The sequence below is a fragment of the Labrus mixtus genome, chromosome 22, assembly GCF_963584025.1.
Source record: "Labrus mixtus chromosome 22, fLabMix1.1, whole genome shotgun sequence".
Taxonomy (NCBI): domain Eukaryota; kingdom Metazoa; phylum Chordata; class Actinopteri; order Labriformes; family Labridae; genus Labrus; species Labrus mixtus.
In genome coordinates, this window is record NC_083633.1 from 440,671 (window position 1) to 462,381 (window position 21,711).

Below are 21,711 nucleotides of genomic sequence, written 5' to 3' on the forward strand. Positions count from 1 at the left end.
TTAGGGGTGAAGCGTGCTTGGGCGAGGTACGGATTGCCTAGTGTGAGTGCGCCCTGAATCAAACTTATAGTGCTCAACTTAATAAAAACAAAAAAAAGTTGATATAAAATTGAATAAATATTAATATCATTTGAAAATATGTGTTTCTCTGACCTGCTTTGAGGGCTGCAGGCCGAGCTGCTCGGTAACCGTCTAAACCCATCCTTTACTTTACAGATACAGGTTGTGACTGTTTTAATGTAACCCTAACCCTCTAAAGCTGCATTTTGAAGATAAACTATGAGCCTCAAATAGGATGATATAATTCCTGAGTCCAGAACAGACCTATTATATTAATTTGGTCATCAACAGAAAGGACTCGTCCTTTATTTGTACCCTGTTGGACTTTTGACAGAGCTGCGGACAAGCTTCTTTTTTTTTTATGTCTCTTCCACATTTTTAGTCCAAACTACATAAAGAACTTCAATCAGCTTGGTTGCACCCGAATGGCAATAAAGTTTTGAACTAATTTCAGGGACCCATATTGATCGATATTAGGGAGAAAAAAAAATCTGATACCGATATATTGGCGATATCTTTCTTAGATCTATGCTTGATCTGTAGAGATAGAGATACACATTTATTGTGTTGATCCCTCAAATACTATTATCAAACACTTGTGGAAAATATATACAGTAAAAGGATAACAAGATGGTCACTCAGCTGGAAATATAACTGTAAATTTACGTTAGAGGTGGGGAGAAAAAAATCGAGTATTGATATTTTATGAAAAAAAAATTAATGTTCAAGTTTAATTAGACTTAAATACTAAGAGTTCAGATTGTGAGGTTCATGCAGCCTTTTACAGGGTTTTACTTTTAGAACAGTGTTGGTCAGTCTCTGGGCTTGACTCATTGTGTAGAAAATTTAGTAGACATGATATGCAGTAAAAAAGTTAAATCACAATATATTGTATCACGATTCTCAGCCAAATGTTTAAAAAAATCCCAATAATATAAATGACTCAAGTATCGTGATAATATTCCCACCCCTAATTACGTGCATTACCGCTCGAAACGCAACTAAAATGCTATTTGACAGGTGAATAAATCTAGTAATATAGGCACAATTAGCCGATACAGAAAGTCACTGGATATGCTAATATCTAATAATATCGGCCGATATTATCAGCTGGCCAATTAATCTGTCATGCTATCTCAATGACTCTGTCAGTAGCTTCAAAGAAAACTTGTTGTTCTTTATTCAGGTATTTAGCTGGTAAAATCTGACTTTATGGCTCTCCTATGCCTTCCTCTATCACTGCTCTGTGTTGGTATGTCTGTGCGCTTTTATTAGCTTGTTTGTGTGCGTGGTTGCTGATGGGTACACTGCAGGGGTCCGCTGCTGTTTGTTTGGATGTGTGTTTGTGGCAACTACTCTAAGTTGCCTCATGTTACTGTAACAAGACTTCCCAATTTCATCTGGTGTAACAAGCCATCTTCTATCTTGCTCATCTCCCTCCCACAAATCAACCCTGCTGAAACCAGGCCCTAATCCTGATGTTTCTCATAAGAGATGCATCGAGTCATTGTTAGCAGGAGTGTGAAAGACTTTACATGATGAAAGCTAGCTGACCCACCAACAAGGCCAAAGAAGTTTATTGATCAAGATAAGACAACCACACAATCAAACACACAGGAAATGATGCAGTAATGTCTCTTTGTGTGTAATATGTGACTTAGGTGAGAGGAAATGTGTACATGGAGGAGCCTAGGCACGTTTATACAAGCCAACACAAATTTGTAATCAGCTGAAAAAAATCTAGGTATCTGGGTATTAAATGATTACCAGTAAATAAACACAAATCACATATTAATTCTCAGAAACACACATCCAATTTGACAACCCCCTCCCCCCATAAGGACGGCAAATATGAGGTTAGGGGAGTGATTTATACATGCACACAAACACTAAGCACACAATGAGTTCCTGTCCCAGATGAGTGGGATTATATGCAGTTTGTCCACATCTGCTTCCTGCTGCAGGCCTACATCCAGAGCGGGAAATGACCACCTAGCAAACAGCGATAAATGTTAGCTTTGTTTTCTTACTGTGCCAAAAGAGTCAGCAATTGTAACATCATTCAAAATACGTCATATTTCTCAGGTTGGGTTTTTGCTCTTCCCCTTTAATGATATCCATGTAATGTTTGGATTACACAGTGAGGTGACCCAACCCAAAACAAATGATAGTGAAGAGAGAGGGGAGGTCATGCTGATGTTCACTGGGTAAGTCACATGGTGGTCAGCTGCAAAAACACCACTTTGGATTCATGGACTGACCCACGGGTACTTCTCCAACCTTGATAAAAGTTATCAAACATCCTTATAGTAAACAGTTTTATAAGTAGCTTAAACGTCATCACTCTCGATAGTTGGCACCAAAATGAGTCAGTAGGAACTAGGAACATCCTTACTCTTTTCTTTATTATGCTATCTTAAGAAGTTGTGTCAGCTACTGAAAGTGAAAGTTTAACCTTGCTTGCACAAGTCAACATTATTTCCAGAAAGAAAGAAAATCCAAATTGATGCTCAATGAGTCTAACTTGTGATATACATCTGGTGTTGCAGAGTGATTAGATATTCAATTAGTAGTTTGTGTCACTGTTGTTTGGTCAGATGTCTAAGTCACATGTTTCTTATACATTCAAGTCATTCTTTTTATTGCCCTTTTTAAATTGCAATGCAAGGTAAAGCAAAAATATGAACTAACATTTTTTACACTTCTTTTATTTTGTATATGAAAACTCTCTTACAAAAAAGTCTTGGAGCAAAAAAAAACCTATTGTCACAGATGGGCTCACACAACTCCACAAAGCAATGTTTTACATGAGAAGATGGTCTACTACTGAATTCTTTCCCCGCTGCATCTTTCCACCCCTACTTTAATCGTCTTTGTCCACTGTGTTGTCTCCTGTACAGTATCGTTAATGAGAGCACCATTAAGGGCTTTCTTTGTCCATCTTTCTTAGTCTCTAGCTTCAGCTACTGTATGCGTAGTGTTCATGAAAGACGGAAAGTAAAAATGACAAATTGACACAGGGCTGGTCTCAAGCATTTTGAGATAACAGTTGTTATAAATAGTGATTGATTGATGGTCAATTTGCTTGCTTCCTGTCCATGGGTGGTTCTATGCAGGGGCCAACAGGGGCCAGTGCCCCTGTAACACTGAGCTTGGTCCCCCCTGTGACCACCCCTCCATGTGGCGGCTGTGGCTCAGTTGGTAGAGTCGACGCCTCTCAACCGGAAGGTCGAGGGTTCGATCCCCAGCTGAGCAACATAGACCCTAACCCATTTGACTCAACAACCGGACTCACAATCTAGCATTAAATACTGTTACTGAAACAAACATAAATCATGGTATTTGATGTTGAGGTATTTTATGATGTGGGCTATTATTTGGCATAACATATATATATATATATTTTAAAGCGTTCATGTTTGTCTATTTTTCACCTGGATTTAATGTTCCCCTCTGACAAAACAACTGGCTCCAGTTTGGCCCCCTCAGTTAAAGTGGTCTAGAACCACCACTGTTCCTATCCACGACCTCATGACATATACCAACGACCCCGGCTAAAGGGCTGATTCATACACTCACTGAAGGCACACTCCTCATGCATGAATGTGTAACTCCTTCACTACAGAGGAGAAAAATGTTTCAAGGATAAGTTTTTCATTTTGAGAATGACGTCTCTTAAGTTCGTTCTCTGCTTTATATTTATAACAAACTGAGTGAGTTTATAATAAGTTTCTGCTTTTTAGTTGATAATGTTCACATTTTGATCTGCTGCCTGCATAACAGAAAAGAGCTTCATCAGACAGATGATTTCTGAATTGAAAATGAAAGAGTGACACACAGAGGAAGGGAAGCCTGATGGCTTATTAAAGGAAACACTATCTGCCAGTGAGTCGCTGCCTGATACACCCACACATGTTCACTTCATGCTGCTCTTTTTTTAAGGGGTCTACTGACCATTATCAGTCAGTGGCCATAACGTGGAGATGACTGAGCAATGCATGAGGGCATGTATATGTGTGTAGCTCAGTGGTGGTAGTGGGACTTTATCTAAGTCAGGATCTTAAGCACCCTCAGTTTGGAGCCCTGAGTCATGCTGGTGGTCAGGGTGTGGTTTCATAATATTTCCTCAGTGGTTGAATTTGATTTTAGTGTTTTTTTTTTTTAACTAAACTAACATTTAAAACACCTGACATGTAGACCTGCTCTTTGAAATAATATCTTGTCTTGTTTCAAATTTGTAACTCAAGAACTTTTTGGAATAGTGCAACATTTAAGGATATCAAGTATTAATAGTAATGATAGTGTGACCTGTTAAAAATCCACAAAAAAGACAGTTGGTTATTTTAACAGGGGTAAAGTGCTTGACTCTTTTATTTTTCCTCAAAAATCCTCTTCTCCCTGCTCCCAGCTCCAACATTTAGTACACTCACTGTTTTATGTGACTCTGTATGACTTTGCACATGGCAGCTGATTTGGGACACTGATGTCACAGAGAGAAAACCCTTTTAAAATGCCACTGGCGCTTGATAAAGTAATAGAGTGAGAGAAGGCCTTTTATTTTCTGTGCTATAGCAGTGCATCTCTTTCCTGCATGATCAGGAGATGGATTTTCTAAGAGCATTGTAAGGGTTGACCTATTTTAGTGTGTGTGTGTGTGTGTGTGTGTGTGTGTGTGTGTGTGTGTGTGTGTGTGTGTGTGTGTGTGTGTGTGTGTGTGTGTGTGTGTGTGTGTGTGTGTGTGTGTGTGTGTGTGTGTGTGTGTGTGTGTGTGTGTGTGTGTGTGTGTGTGTGTGTGTGTGTGTGTGTGTGTGTGTGTGTGTGTGTGTGTGTGTGTGTGTGTGTGTGTGTGTGTGTGTGTGTGTGTGTGTGTGTGTGTGTGTGTGTGTGTGTGTGTGTGTGTGTGTGTGTGTGTGTGTGTGTGTGTGTGTGTGTGTGTGTGTGTGTGTGTGGTCAGTACAGCCTCTGCTACTAGTGCTGCCACTTCCAGGGCCACACAGAAACCTTTTCTAACTGCTTCTGCAGGAAGAATTTTTTTTTTTCCCTAATCGTTGCTGAACTCAAGACAGAGAATGTGTTCCTATGTGTGTGTGTTTGTGAATAATTCAGTGTGCCAGGGAAGTACAGCAATGCTGACTTATTCAGCCAGAAGATTGAAAGTAGGTTAGACCCGCCAACAAGTACAGCTCTCTCTATCTTTTCAGGTCTACCTCTCCTGCGCTCTTTTAATTCTAGAGTACTCTTTCTGATCTTTTTTTCAGTGTCTTTCTCTCTCTCTCTCTCTCTCTCTGCGCCCAGTAACTGCCCTTGCAATCCTCGAGTCATTTCAGTCCAAGTCAACTCATTGTGAAGAAATGTGTCTGAGAGCACACATGAGTCGGTCGCACCCTGAAGGGGTCTGTGAAGGCAGCACTGAGCTCTGGGGGGGCCAACGCCCTGTCTTTCAGTGTGTGTGTGTGGGGCAGTGGAGGTTGAGCATTCACAGGAAACTGGACAGCTCAGTCATGCTGTTTTACTCCCCTGGCAGATAGGAAGTTAGAAAATAGTAGAAATAAATTTAAGAAGTTCCATGAGCAAGGACCCGGAGCAATGTGAGAATTTTCTGTAATGATAATAAACGACTTTTGCTGAATTTCATAGATGAGAAACTTCAGGATACATCAAAACTATGTTAAATCTAATCTAATGGTATTCAATACAAAACAACTAGTTCTGGTAGTGCAACTTTACCCAAACAGTAAAGAGATGACCAACTTCTAAGTCCATCAGCTGTTTCAATAACTTGCTTCAGACAAAGATTTCTAGATTGGACTTTTATGTGTTTGTTGAAATAAGTAGGAAAGTTGATAAGAAAAATGTGACCTGCTTCCTTTTTCTCATATATTCTAACATGCTGCTCTCATGTGCCATATCTGATCAGAAATTAAATATTTTAAGAATTGATAGTGTTGTTGACCTGACCAAACAAGGTATGAAGATGAAAACTTGGGCTGTGGTATTAAGTGATTAATATATTTAACTTAGAATATACTGCAGATTCATTGATTTTATTTTGTTTGTTGGATTGAAATTACAATTTAAATCCAAAGAATATCTGACGACACGTATAAAGTTTAGCCAGTTGGAGCAGACTGAAGTGTGTAACCCAAGTGTTGAGCTCTCAGACATTAAAAATCCATGATAGTTCAGTCTGTCAGGAACACACAGGAGAGGAGAGATGTGTATGTGTTAGTGAAGAAGACAGGGAGCACAAGCTGGCGTGATCAGGAGCGTTAACATTCAAAAACTTCAATGATGTTCCTATCATGAGAATATGTCCAGGTCAGTGTTCTGTTTATAAAATAATTGACTGATAATTTTATCTCTAATTCTTATTTCATTATCATTTTCACCCTTTAATATGTCCTTCTTATAATTTTCTGCCAATTCTTATGTTTTTTGCCTCCTTTAATTTGTTGATTTTGGAGAAATTGATGCACAATAAATGCTGTGCAACATATAAGAATAAAATGAGAGTGCACTTGAGCAGTGGTATAATCCAGGATATTTACTTTTATCCACCTCCTCCATTCAGAACAGAAGCTAGTGCAGAGCGACAGAGTGTGAACAGAGCGTGTGAATGAACAACAGAAATAAGGAAGAAAAGGGGCCATTAGCTCAGCCACCAAAAGCCTCTTAAAAGCCTCTCCTGCACTCCCGCTCTTCTCCTTGTTTGCCTTAGCTTTGCTTATTGTTACCTCCAACTTTCTCCCTGTTTTAAAGCCATGTCTTCTCTCCTCTACTGCATCCCTCTCTTTTCATCTTTCCCTCCCCTCTCTCTCTTAGTTTGTCAAGGTATAGAGCAGCAGGGAAAGACTCCCCTCTACCCGTCATGAAGTTCTTTTGAATCCTCCAGACTAATATATAGTCTTTATTTTTGTTCTTTATAACACTTCATATCGTTATCACAATATTGCACAATTTCATTGACCATCCCATTTTTTCAAATCGTGCAGGCTTAGTGAATATAATTACACATGAAACATGAAGTTGATCATTTCTACAGTTCATGTTCTGGAGTTATCCTTTACATTTGTGCACTTGTTAAAACATTCAGTGTGGCCTAACCTTAAGTCATTAAAACTTAGATTAGGTGCTTTTAAAATGTCTGAATGAATGGTTAAGCTTCAGTTGTCTTCCCCCCCCCCCCCCCCCCCCCCCCCCCGCGGTTTAAATGAATCAAAATGAGATAACATAAGAAAATACTGATCAACGTGTTTGAGGGCACAACTCGATCATGTTTGTCTCCACATAATGGGTTTGTGGGTTGATGGGTAAATCACAAACCATCTCAAATAACTACCACCTCCCTTCATTTCTCATTTTGTGTCTAAGTGTGTGTGTGTGTGTGTGTGTTTCTTCCGGGGCGATGGCCCAGGACAGGAGCAGACCTCTGTTGGAAATGTAATTCACATGAGGCCAGAAGAGCTCTAATGCTATTACACCACACACACACACACACACACACACACACACACACACACACACACACACACACACACACACACACACACACACACACACACACACACACACACACACACAAGCACAGCTGTGTTGCCACCCACAGATTGCGTGTGTACCTCTCAGACTCCTTGTTTCCTCTTTATATCAGATCATCTGTTGTTGTGGTTTACAGAGCTGAGTGTTGCAAAATGAAAGGTGAAGAAAAACTCATTATGTCTTCAGGGAGCTGCTGCCATGCTAGTATCCTGTAGGTGTGTGTGTGTTTGTGTGTCAATAGTGTATTCAGTAAGTTCTGTTTATGAGACCACTGATGCTTTAAAAACACAACTTTCAGATAGAGAAAAACAGACAAGGCTGAAAGTTGTGTTTCTCAGATAGTCCTCTAATTTGGTTTTCTTCAGTCATATTTTAAATGCTCTCTCTCTTGAAAGTTTAGGAGTGTTTATGACGATCTAGATGAACACAGTTAATAAAAGATGCTCAAAAAGCATCATCTCATATAACCACAGCTCTTGCATATCTATATCAGTTTTGATGTTGTGGTTTTTCATTTTCATCACAACTTGTATGTTTCTCTTGTACTGCAAGATCTGATGAATCTGTCTGTGCTGTTGTCTCTTCGTCTCTCTACGTTTCTGCATTAGCAAAGAAATGATGTCATGATAGGACAGGGAGCATTCATTTAATTCATTTTCATTTATTTTTTATTTTGAACATTTTTTTAAAATAAAATAAAAATATACATTACAAACAAAGCAAACAGCAATCAAAGCATACTTTCTGTAATGGCTCGATTATTTTTCCTTAACCAGTCCATGTTCGAAAAGGGTGTAGGATGAAGTTAAATAACTTATCCTACCCCTTTTATCTTTTTAGCTTAATAAATTAATCCAAGACTGAACTTTACAAAATAAAGTCGAATGATACAGATAACGAAGTAACAAAAGCAACAGATATCATGTATTACACACATTAATTGGTAGCAAATGCTTGAAGTGTAAGATAAGATTCTCAGGATGTCAGGATCTGAAGCATCAGCGTCACAGTTACATGAGGAAAGCCTGCAGACAGAGGTGGCACTGATTTTTTTTCTGTTCACACGAGGCTCCAGCAGCCTGAACGCCCACGCTGACTTTCTCAGAGTCAGAGACGAGGAGGAGGAGCCGTGGAGTAATGCAACAGAAATGGAGTAATGCCTAATTTCCGCTGTCTCTGAAAGAAATGGAGAGAAGGGAAGTGATGAACCAACTGAAAGAAAGAGAAGCCCTTGATAGTGGTGTCATGTGAACGCTAACAGATTCAAACAGCAGGAGTGACAGAAGTCTGGCTGTTTTATTTCAGCTTTCAGCTTTCAGCAGGGGAAGGGGAGGGAGCACGGTACAGGACAACTTTGCTTGTGCCCTAAGTGTCAGTGTTAAACTGAAGGAAACAGCAAACCAGTAACAAAAGAAACTTGTTATTCAATTAAAGTAAGAGGAAGTTTGAAAAAAGTCCCCTGATTAGTGTTGCTCTTGCACCTCTTTATAGAAAATATAGAAATACCTCTTTATAGAAAATAAGAGGGCAGGAGGGGCATCCTGGGAAACATTCAGCACTATAGATTCTCATTTTCAGCTCTCCACTTTAAGTCTTTGTTCTCATGAAGGATGCTTTTGAAGATTGAGATTATATCTACTAATATTTGCAGAATAAGATGGAAAAAAAGAAAATACAAAAGAATTATACAAAAGATAGTTTTTTGTAGGTTTAGGGTTATTATTTATCTCATCTATCCTGTGTATTTTGTATTACTTCTTTCTCTGTCTTTCTGCTGCAATGCCCGAATTTCCCCTCTGGGGATCAATAAAGTATTTTCCTATCCTATCCTATCATGCATACAGTACCTTTTATGAAATGCACCAAAACATTTTAACCTCAAGTTGAACCTGCAATGGTCTTACTGCGCACAATGTAGACTTTGCATCAGTCATTTTTTAGATAAATAAAACACACATCTCTGTTGGTTAGGAAGTAGGAAATGAACATGTCATATTTCTCCACACCAACTTTTTTCTCTTGTGCTGTTTTTCATTCCAGCGGTTACGGAGATTATCAACTAAATACCGGACGGAAAAGATCTACCCGACCAACGTAGGAGAACGGGAGGAGAATGTGAAGAAGAACAGATACAAAGATATACTGCCATGTAAGTCCCACAGTGCACAGACTAAAGCTGTTTTCTACTACATGTCACATTCATGGCGGCTGTGCGGCTGTGGCTCAGTTGGTAGAGTTGTCGCCTCTCAACCAGAAGGTTGAGGGTTCAATCCCCAGCTGAGCAACATGTCCGATGTGTCCTTGGGCAAGACACTTAACCCTGAATTGCTCCCACTACTTCAGTGGTGGTGTATGAATGGGATTAGTTACTTCTAATGGATGATACTACATAGCGATCACTACCATCAGTGTGTGAAAGGGTGTGAATGGGTGGGTGGGACAGGTGGTGAAAAATCGCTTTGAGTAGTCGGAAGACTAGAAAAGCGCTATATAAGCTCAAGTCCATTTACCATTCACAAAGTGATGGCAGAGGCTGCTACAGTACTCATATCACACACTGGCCTTGCAGCAGGAACATCTCTGGGCTTTTGTGTGCCTCACAAAAAAATCTTCAAAATGTGTCTGCAGGATCTGAGGATTTCAAAGCAGACACATACAAACATGTGTATCATATACCAAACTACATTCTGATGCACGTTAGCTATCTGATTAATATATAAAAGAACCACGGGATTGATTCAGGCTACTCCTCAGCTTTTTAAATACTGAGCTGTTAAGAAAGATTCCTCATTAAATAATAGACAAATAATGCTAGAGGCTCAAGCCCTCTTTTTGGTGTACAACCTTAAAATGACGACAAAGAAATAACACTCAGGAGCCACTTTATTGGCTCAACCTTGCTATCCCTTGCTAAAAATAACAACGCTAATAATAATAATAACATATAACAATCAAGGGGCGGCAGTAGCTCAGTCCGTAGGGACTTGGGTTGGGACCGGAGGGTTGCCGGTTCAAGTCCCGGTGCGGACCAAATCTGGAAATTGGTCTAGTAGCTGGAGAGGTACCAGGGCACTTCCCGAGCACTGCCGAGGTGGCCTTGAGCAAGGCACCGAAACCCCAACTGCTCTGGTGCGCTCTCTGCTTAGCAGCTTGTAGCAGCCCCACTCTGACATCTCTCCACTAATGCATGTCCACAGGTCCTGTTTCTGCATGAAGAAGTGTGTGAGAAGCATGTCCCTATAAATAACAGAGTGTAAACCTGAATTTCCCTCAGGGATTAATAAAAGATATCAAAATAAAATAAAAAGCATCGGATCATAAATGTAACTGTTTTTAAATGTGATGCTTTCTTTTCTGAGGTGTTTACATTTATTACATAATAATATTCTTTATGAAGACTTGCTGGTTTTGATTTGAGCATGGTTCTCTTAGATGGCTAAATATTTAAATCAAGATGTCTGTGTAAGTCCTCAGTCATCCAGGTCATGGTAAACTCAAAGCTTGATCCAAGATGTACCTAAAAAACCTGAAAACCTATTTGTTGTCACCATACACTGAACTGAGGCTAATGTTTCAAAACCAGTTTTCTGAAGCCTTACGTACAACTTAATCCTTAAAACTCCTTAAAAGTAACACACAGCAGAAGTGAAGGGGTGAATGATATCACATTGCATACAGTGATGTTGATGACTTGACACTATTTTAGACTGTATAGCTCTGGTGTGTCTTGGTCCACTCCATCATCTTGTTTTATCTTCCATCCATCTACATTTTAATAAATGATGGATGCATAATGCAAATCATTTTACACAAAGTAGACGTCACAGATACACATTCCTGCAGCTGTGTTTTATAATCTAATCTTATATTGTGTCCTGCATGACAGCAGCATTAAAAAGCCATTTATTTATCTCCGCAGTCTCCGAGATAAATCACTTTGTGTACAATAAAAATAATAATGCAATCTTTGAAAATGACATCATATAATATAGAGTAAAGAAGAGGATTGTGGGACAAGAATGACAGATTTGAAATAGGGACACAGACATGCAGTCTTTCATTAAACTGAACTTGATGAGTAATGTTTGTATAAAAGTGTATATGCACAAACAGTTAGAATAGCTGTGTGTTATTAAAGGTCATATTACGCTCTCAGTACTTAATGACCTCAGGCAAAGCTTCCATGACCCAACATCTGTCCTCCTTTTTTATACCTCTGTACATCCATCAATTCATTCATTCATAAAGGCTTTTAGGGAATGAGCTGCTGATAAGGCACAGGGAGAACTGGTTCATCAGATGTGAATCAACAGATGTGTACACACACACACACACACACACACACACACAGTCTTATACACACAAAGGGCTTTGCAGCATGTCCATTATCCTCTTTGCCGGTCCTCATTTGCCCTTTATCTCTGTTCGGGTTAATATGTAGGGGAGGGGAGGGGGACATCGGTTGTTGATTAGATGCAACAAATGTTCAATGTTGTGCATGTCTTTGTAAAATGCTACTGGATGCTTTGAATTTCCCTCTGGATCAACAAACTATCTATCTACCATAATCTGTCTTTTTTTATCCACTCCTTTTTCTTTCTACTTGTCTTGTTTTATTTCATCATTTGTTTTTGTAGGTACATTTATTTTCAGATTATTTAAAAGGCATCAAATTAAACCTTTACCTTTTTTTCTGCCTAGTTGATCACAGCAGGGTGAAGCTGACGCTAAAAACAACCAATCAGGACACAGATTATGTCAATGCAAACTTCATTAAGGTAAAATGCTCCTTGTTGTTGTTTGATTTAGTTAAAGTGCTTTAATGACCACAGTAATAGTGTTTACAGTGTATATTATAAACAAATCTGTGCAGATTTTAGTGACCCTATTTGTCTCATCAGGGTATGGACGGCCCAGAAGCCTATATTGCAACTCAGGGCCCGCTTCAGAACACGGTCATCGACTTCTGGAGGATGAATTGGGAATACAATGTAGCTGTGAGTATAGCAGGAGAGAGTGGAAAGAGATATACTGCACGTGTTTACAGATTACAGTGTAACATGTAAAACAATTCAAATAATTATTTAGCATTGTATTCAGAAAGCAGGAGGTACTAGGGAGTGCTTCTGTTTGAATCACATGGACAGATATGAGAAGAAGGGGAGAGACAGAGCTGTGATAATTACTCCTGTAGAGTTAAAAAAGAATTACATGAGTGATGGTATGAATATAAATCATGTGAAGTTCTAGATACTCTACTACCAACGATAGAAACTAAAGATGTGGAGAAAGTTTTATAATCTGTAGGGTTTTCTTCAGTCTTTGAACCTTTAGATTTTTTCAAAACAGCAGAACAAAAATGAATATAATGTGCATATATTTGGAAATGAGAGGGTTAATATTAATAACAATCCTTCCTGTTTGTGTTTCTGCAGGTCATTGTTATGGCTTGTCGAGAGTTTGAGATGGGAAGGGTAAGACATATTTTTACTCTTCATGTACTTTTACTTGTTTGTATTATTGCATGGATGAAAGTGAACCTATTTGTTTGTACATCTAGAAATACATGTATATCATGTTCTGACTAGTGTTGGCCAAATTACAAAAAATACTAACTAGTAACAGTTACTAGTTACTAATATTAAAAAGTTACGGCATTATGAAGTAACTAGTTACATGGGAAAGTAACTTGAGCTTTACTTTTTTGCTTCAATACTCATAATGTTCACATTATTTTATGTGACAGAATTGAGCTGTGACAACTCACAAATGTCGCATACCACTGTAGTCATTTTCAATTTTTAGGTATTTTACCGATTAGAGCTCTGGAGACAACAGACTCGTACCTGTCTTTCAGCCTGTAGTTTGGCTCACAGGTCATAGAGCAGGTAGTGTTTTAAATCCAGCTGGGTGTTTGTATGAAGTTTCTCCTCTTGGGTCTGTGGTGTCTGCAGCGCTCTCTGACAGCTCGTTTAGTGGAAGCCTGTTGTTTATCTCGTTGCCTCGTTCTTGTGAGAGAAGTTGTCTTTCCTGCACATATACAAGAAGTGAGAGTTTGAACTGAACCTGATACTAGTCTACAAGTCACCGCTATATTCTTGTCGTTTAACCTTGAGCAGGGAGAAGATAATGTCAGTATTTCAGAGACAGGAAGCTGAAGGCTAAATGATCAGCTAGCTGTGTTTGTTTACTGCATGAGACGTTCTTTCTCCCAGGACGCTGCTATGCGCCCGCCCGAAGCAGTGTCCATACACCTTAATCTTGTGTTGTTGTTGGCTGTTTCACATTGAGTAACGAGTATCACATATTCAGTTATATGGCCTGAAGTGTTGAAAGCAGATATCAATTAAGACAGAATCGCTGTATTGTGATATAATCATTATCGTGCGATACCCACACCTACTGTACACTCATCTGTTTTATTTTGCTTTTATTGTACTGTTTGAATTTATTAAGGAAGTTTTAGTAGACGCTAAGTAGTTACAAGATTTCTTAACCTTATCCTTAAAGCCAGGATGATATGAAAAAAGGAAAACTTTTCATCCTTGATAGAGTTATATTAAGTATAACGTGTACAGTATTTAGTCCTTGTCATGTCCCTTTATTTCAAGAAATTAAGTGTGTGTGCGTGTGTGCGCACATGAAGCTTTGTTATTAATCTGGTATTCTGTTGGCAGCCAAACCTAACCCCTCTTCTTCTCTTCTCAGAAAAAGTGTGAGCGGTATTTCCCGTTACTTGTGGAGGAGCCCATGAGTTTTGGCCCTTTCAGAATCTCCTATGTGAGTAAATCTGAACTATCACAGCTGTGTGTAAATGGAGATGGAATGAGGGGGGGGCTTGTTTCTTATTTAATTTTTTTTACCCCTGCATTTCTCACATTTTGTTCTAATGACCGTTTTAGTCATGGTTCATGAAAATGTTGACTCTCTCTCTGTGTTTTCTAGGAATCTGAGCAGGCCAGAACAGACTACGTTATCAGGACTTTGATGGTGGAATATGAGAATGTAAGTTTGTTTTCTTACTTACTATCAGTGTGTTCTTTCAATCTTTTCTTTGTTGTTCATCATTCCAGCTGTCTTTCCCCCCAAATCATTTCCCTACAGTCTACAAGTATAAAACAATTTACTGTATTCATTGATATTAAAAAGGGCTTTTTTGGGTATTGATTTACTGCTATGATTGCATCTGTTTGCAAAATAACATATCCATAATCCACTGTCATATAAATATGAAAGTTCCTTTTCTGTGTCAGAATTTAATTTTGTGGAACAGAATTTAGTAAAACATTGACATTTGTGCTGCCATTCGATAAACAAATTTGATCTAACTAGTTACAGGCGTTGTAATTAATTAATTGCAATTAATATGAATAATATGAGAAGGATTGCAGGTGGAGTTACTGCATAACCCTGTTTCTAGTTTATATCTTGCTTCAACATTTTATTTTTACTCTGTTCTTCACATTCTTCACAGTAAATTCACAATTCAATTATCAAATAATCCCCCCCCCCCCCCCACACACACACAGACACAAATAGACACCCTGTACCTCTCTTCTCTGCTTGCCTCTTTCAGTTTAATCTCCAACTCTTCATCAATGTTTTGTTAGTCTCCAAAGTGTACTTTTTTTCAACACGCATGAAGGAAGCTTCTTGTCAATTACATAACGATCAAATAGAGGTCATCTGTGACATAAGACATCAGAGTGCAGTTAATCAGCATTAATTATTTGTCAAGCAATGTTTCTGTAATTAATTAATAGAAATTAACACGTTATTTTGAAAGCCCTAATTGACTCAAATTTATTCACATAAAAAGTTTTTCAAATCCAGAAAACCAACTAATATTTTAACGGAATCTTCGCCCACACATTCACATTCTCCTCTTGGCAAGATAATAGAATTTGCAGTGCTTCAACAACCCTCCATCTTTAAAAATGTCCCTTTGTATGTCATCCTGCAGGAGAGCCGGAGAATAACACAGTTCCATTATATGAACTGGCCAGATCATGACGTGCCCTCATCGTTTGACTCCATATTGGACATGATTGGACTAATGAGAGAATACCAAGAGAATGATGATGTCCCTATATGTGTCCACTGCAGGTACTAACACTTTATACCCATCTTTGGAGTTATTGTCCCTTCAGCAGCGTTGTTGGCATGTTGCAGATCAAATAAATACAAACGTTAATACAGTTTTGACATTTCAGGACAGCACAGAAAATGTTCCGTCATACAAACACACATCTCCTCGTGGCAGAAGCTAGAGTTAGTGTGTAGACTTCAGCTGACATGGGGTTCACCTGATGCTTTCTAGCTGAGCAGTCGTCTTTTGCTGGGCTCCCGCTTCGTGAGGCGCTAAATAACATTTACTAAGTTTTACTTCCTGGTTAACTTCCTATCCTCCTTGCAAGCGAGTGCAACAATGTCCACGGGTGCCACAGGTTCCTCTTGCACGAAGACATCAGCGAGATCTAGGACTGTAGCTAAAAACGTGCTGCTAGCCAGCTACCTGACACGGTGGCTAACGATGACTCCGATGACATTAATATAGCGCAGGACGTAGTCACCGACAAGACGAGATGAGCTTGTTGATGGATGAAAAGTTTGAAGGCTTGAAAGCAACTCTGGAAGATCTCACAGGGCTGATCCACCCACATTGGAGAGGCTGAGAACTGTATTTCAGCCACAGAAGATAAGGTGTCCTCTTTAAAACTGATGTGTCCTTCCTTCAGCGCTCTGTGAAGGTGATGGAGGAGCGTATTAACGAACTCAAAAACCACAGTAGGAGAAACAACATTTCTCTGGCTGGGAGAAGGCATCGAGTGCAGACAGCCGCTGCAGTTCTTTGAATCATGGTTATAGAAGGTGCTCGGTTTCCAGGCTGCACGTCGGGAGTTTAATAAAGTCTGAGAGCATTTAATTCATAAGGGCATCCGTTATGCTCTTCTCTGCTAAACCTCTGCATCAACTACAACGGCCAGGATCATTCCTTTAAGACACACCAGGACGCAGAGAAGTTCAACACTGGACACAACAAGGTTCAATTATAAGCTTCTGCAGTAATCAGTAGTGTGAGATACAGTATGTAGCCTGCTGTCTCTATTCCAGGAGTGCATACTACCATGTGGTCAAGAGACAAAAACGACTTTCCTTCCTAGAGGTAGAGTGGAAACTAACAATATTTCATCACTCCAGAACAGTAGGGAGGGAAATCTTCACACTTCACACGACATCAACAAAACTATGAGGCTTTTTTACCAGAATTTATATTCTTCTGGATGTCATTCCTCTGCAATGGCACCGGGGGGCTTTTTGGATAAACTAGAGCTCCCTAGTCTTAATGATCAATAGAAGGTAGAGATAAACAGGTCTATAAGAGAGGAGGAGGTCTTAGAGGCCATTAAGACCCTAAAGGGTTGAAAAGCCCCCGGCCCTGATGGATTTGGCCCAGAATTTTGTAAAAACATCCAGCAAGATTCTAATCAAACCTCTGACAGATATGTATCAACATTCTTTTGATAATCATAAATTACCACAATCTCTTAATTTGGCCAATATGTCTCTGATTAAAAAAAAAAAAAAAAAGTAAATCTCCAGAGGAGTGTCGCTCATACCGTCCTTAGCCTGATTGGGGTAGATAGCAAAATACTCTCAAAAGTTTTTGCAAGGAGGGTAGAGGGTCTATTGCCAAGTCTTATTAATCCTGATCAGACCGGATTCATACAGAATCGTCTCTTGAATATGATTCAATATACAAACCAATGGCAAGGTTTCACTGTGTCCCTTGATGCTGAAAAAACCTTTGATAGGGTGGAGTGGTGGCGGAGTGGTCGCCAACGGCTAGCATTATCACAAGTGGCTTCCGCTCTGAACCCTTCCCATTGGCTAGGGGCACCACAGGGCTGCCCCCATAGCCCACTACTGTTCGCAATAGCTTTGGAACCCCTTGCAGTGGCCATTAGGCTTAATGCGGACATAAAGGGAGTTTCAGTGGGTGGTGCTCTCTATGCTGATGACATTTTGCTCTTTTTTAATCGCTTTTTTAATCGCCTGAAATATCAGTCCCTGCTACCATGTCATGGTTGGAAGAATTTAGTAGTGTGTATCTGGTTACAAGGTTACCTTTGATAAGTCTGAGGCATTGCTTATTGGCGGGCTAGATCTAGATTACTTGACGGAGGTTTAATTTCCTAGTATCTAGGAATGAAAGTATCCCCCAACCTGTCTGATCTCTGGAAACTAAATATTTCCCCAATTATATGTGCTGTTAATTGAGACTTGCAACGTTTGTCGAGTCTCCCTATGTCCTTTATGGGCCGGATGAGTTTGATCAAAATGAATGTGCCACCCAGGATTCTGTATCCCCTACAGATGTTACCCCTTTGGATGCCCAAGAAGGTTGCCTCAGGTATTGAAAAGCTGTTCTCTGAATTTGTCTGGCATGGTAAAAAGCAGAGGAAAAAAATAAAGATTCTACAAATGCCAACCAATGCTGGTGGGCTTGGCCTGCCCAATATCTTTTTTAATAACTGGGCTTGTCATGCTCTGATAATTTGGGGTTGGCTTCACTCATATCTTGACTCAACCCTTTGCTTCGATTCCTGGACCTACTTTGTCTTTGTGGAGCCTGATTAACTTTAAACGCGAAAGAGGTAAAAGCTAACCTGTTGACTTACAATTCTGTGAGAGTCTGGAGGGATATAACTAGTTTCTCTGGGAGGAAGTATTTGGTCTCTATGCCGACACTGTCTGTAGGAATGCTGACTTCATCCCGGCTAGTAGCAGTTACATTTTAAAGTTTTGGAAGTCCAGAGGCATTAAGGTTATCAGAGATTTATTTAAAGGCAGGGTTGGTAATTTTCTCCAGATCCACTTTTTAAGATTTTGGTTGAAATTGTCTTTAGGTGCTGACAGAAATTAATAACTCATGTTCTCTGAAAAAGGAACAAAGAAAATCCATCATCTGTATCAGTTATAAGCTTGTAAAAACTTTGACCAATGTCTGCCACGAGGTACCAATCTGATAAACCAATCACACGCCTCCCTGTCTCCCTGCTCGTTCTTACCCCATGCATGCACGAGTCCACACTCAAAGCATGAGCTGAGGTCCCCTTCTGGGCCAATGGCGCTTGTGCATGTACGTGAGGGGTGTGGCTTTTGAGGGAGCACAGAGGGGAGGGGGTGGGTGCAGACGGGGCACTGAGGGAATGCTACTTTCAAAATCATGCTAGTTTTCAAAAATTACCAACCCTGCCTTTAAAGATGGTATTCTCATGTCTTTTCAGCAACTTCAACTTCAGTATAACCTTCCTAAGGAGCAGAGTCTTCCCTCCCTCAATACTCCTAAATTAAGTGCCCCAGAATCCTTTCTTATGAACTGCAAGAATTCCTCCAATTGTATTTCTTCCTTTTACTCCCTGGACACTTGTCCAATAAGCTTGTATAATGTCTAAAGTAAATGGGAAAGGGAACTTGATAATGAGTACATAGAAGAGGACTGGCAAGAAGCTTTGAATTGTATCAAAACTGTGTTTTCTTGAGGGGACTCAATACAAAATTCTTCATAGATTACACATAACACCTACCATCCGGTGGTTTTCCAGTTCTGTCACCACAGTGTCTGAAATGTCTCAGAGAGATAGGGGACTATTTAAAAAAAATCTTTTTTGGCAGTGTAAATACATATCACGATTTTGGTCCTGTATAGCAAAAGAGCTTAGTGGCATTTTCAAAACTAAAGTAACCATGGATCCTGGGCTCTTCACACTTAGCCTGCCATCTAAGTATGTGTCACTCGCCTCTCTTAAATTTAAATTGCTGGATAAACTATTACTTTTGGCAAGAAATGTGTACTGTTGAGGTGGATCAAAGACAAACCTCCCACTGTTACTATGTGGTACAAAGAGATCTTTTCTGTACTTCCACGAGAGGATTAGCGCAGTGCTGAAGGGCAATGAACAGTTATTCCTGACCACTTAGAAACCACTCATGGACTACCTCCCTGCGGAGAGTCTTGATTTGTTGTCAAAATGATTCTCTTCTTTGGACATTCCCAGTCAGACTGAGGCTAGATTTAAATTTAATGGTATTTTATGTCTTATTTTATTGCCTTGTCTGTTTTGGCTCATTTTCTTGTAGTGGTTGATTTGAGTCCTTTTGAGTTGTGTCATTGTACATGTTTCCTAACTACTGTTTGAAAATTTAAATAAAATTGTTTTTGAAAAAAAAAAAGGATTTCCGCTTACATACAATTTACAAGATTTGGTCGACATGTTTTTTTTCAAACATTTCATTGTTTCGGTTTAATAATGTTGTTTAAAAAATTCCTTTAAAATCTGCTGCAGACTCTTGAAATTTTAACAGACAATACAACAAAATCTCATCGAATCACTGAGCGTCACATTCTGGTCTTCTGCTGCACACATGCTTGGGTATTCGCGCACTCACTGACACATGGTCTCCATGTGTGTGTAATCAGCTATAATGAGCAGCCTGAGGACACTTCCTGGTTCCTCTGTTACACAGCAGGACTAAAAGTTGTGTCTCTGTGTCGGTAAAGAAGCTTTACTGTATGTGTGCTCAGAAACTCTGCTTGTTAGAGCAGCAGAAGTTTTATGATGGAATGTGTTAGACCACATAACGTCAGCGTTTGTGCAGCTCCTGTCTCCATCCTGTTCCTGTCTGGACCAGCATGTCTTTATTCAAACATACATGAAATGAAGGAGTGTGTATTTAGGTGATTTAGTTCTATAAAGACGGTGTGACGGTGTGCTTCTGTTGAATCTCATGTGTATGACTCTGACATTTCAGTGCAGGCTGTGGGAGGACAGGCGCTATCTGTGCTATCGACTACACTTGGAACCTCCTCAAAGCTGGTGTATGTGAACACACACATTCCCTACACACACCTTAAATGTCTCCTTATTATTACACTCACATTTCTTGTTACGGTAATATTCAAGTGAGTTTGAACTGAGATTTACTTGTTTTATGCTTTGCTTTCTATTTAAGAAAATACCAGAAGATTTTAATGTTTTTCGGTTGATCCAAGAGATGAGGACGCAACGGCACTCTGCTGTTCAGACCAAGGTTTGTTTTTTGCTTTTAAATACGTTACTTACACAAAGAATGGTACTTTGCATTCATGCTGCATTGAGTGTTTTTTTAGGCTAACTGAAATGCAACATTTAAACAAACCTTTGTTTGCAGAAGGTTTAAAAACTCAAGTTAATTTTAAAAAAAGTCAACCCGTGGTTCCCTGTCAGGATTGGTGCAGCCATAAACTGCAGACTGAGAAGCATTTCACATCCAGCTGCATTGTGTGAAATGTAATACGCTTGCTTCTGGTTTTGTTTCAAATGTGTCTATATGTGTTCCTTTATGGTCTCTGGTGTCACAAAAAGTGGAGGAAGAAATAACTAAATACAATTATCCAGTGTAATAAATCAACTGCCTGTTATGCTGATGAAAAAAATGATCTTTTGTACTGTAACAATACAGAAGACATTACTAATGGATCACTGAAATACCACACAGGGCACAAGCACATTTGAATGCAGTTTCAAGATCAGATTGATCTTTCAAAATCCTTGTATTTACTTGCTTTCTTGCACATTTGTTACCATGGTTATGTGTAGGAAGTTACCTAAATTCTAATTACAAATCTGGCATGACATCCCTTCACATTGTTCAGGATTAATCTCAGTTAGCAGCAATCCTGTTGTAGCACAATTCCTACACTACCAAAACGTGCTGAACTTGCTGCACACTGGCTTTAACATGGATCTAAACCTGTTCTGCAGAGGTCTTCACATTCTCATCATTATTTGTAACAGGTCGAGTGCGTCTTTCTGCAATTTTCACATGGGAGTGTGCATGTTTCCTTTTTGAATTTTCTGCAGAGGCTGGTGATTTTTCTGATGTATTTTGCATGTTTTCAAGTCACAAATCTATCTCCAAGCAGTATTATTTATCCTGAGAAATTAAAGTGTCTCGGCTTAACAAAGCGCCCAGCATCCTGTGACGTTATGCACCTTGTTTCCTCCTACACATTTGTCCTGACATTGAGAGAACTGTTTGATTGAGTCATTGAATAACCTTGAAACA

At 39.4% G+C, this 21,711-nt stretch overlaps 2 protein-coding genes across 6 annotated transcripts in view; both read left to right on the top strand.

Moving 5' to 3' along the window:
• The window catches only part of zgc:113263 (uncharacterized protein LOC503753 homolog), a 139,619-nt gene that overhangs the window by 40,527 nt on the left and 77,381 nt on the right, over positions 1–21,711 (top strand). The gene's annotated exons all lie outside the window — the stretch shown is intronic.
• The window catches only part of ptpn12 (protein tyrosine phosphatase non-receptor type 12), a 46,755-nt gene that overhangs the window by 6,840 nt on the left and 18,204 nt on the right, over positions 1–21,711 (top strand). For all 5 annotated transcript variants that reach the window (XM_061029765.1, XM_061029764.1, XM_061029766.1 and 2 more), the window contains exons 2-10: positions 9,640–9,748; positions 12,301–12,377; positions 12,501–12,596; positions 13,035–13,073; positions 14,308–14,379; positions 14,545–14,604; positions 15,563–15,705; positions 20,416–20,482; positions 20,617–20,694. In XM_061029765.1, coding sequence (XP_060885748.1) covers positions 9,640–9,748; positions 12,301–12,377; positions 12,501–12,596; positions 13,035–13,073; positions 14,308–14,379; positions 14,545–14,604; positions 15,563–15,705; positions 20,416–20,482; positions 20,617–20,694 — 741 coding nt within the window. The remainder of the gene's footprint in view (positions 1–9,639; positions 9,749–12,300; positions 12,378–12,500; positions 12,597–13,034; positions 13,074–14,307; positions 14,380–14,544; positions 14,605–15,562; positions 15,706–20,415; positions 20,483–20,616; positions 20,695–21,711) is intronic.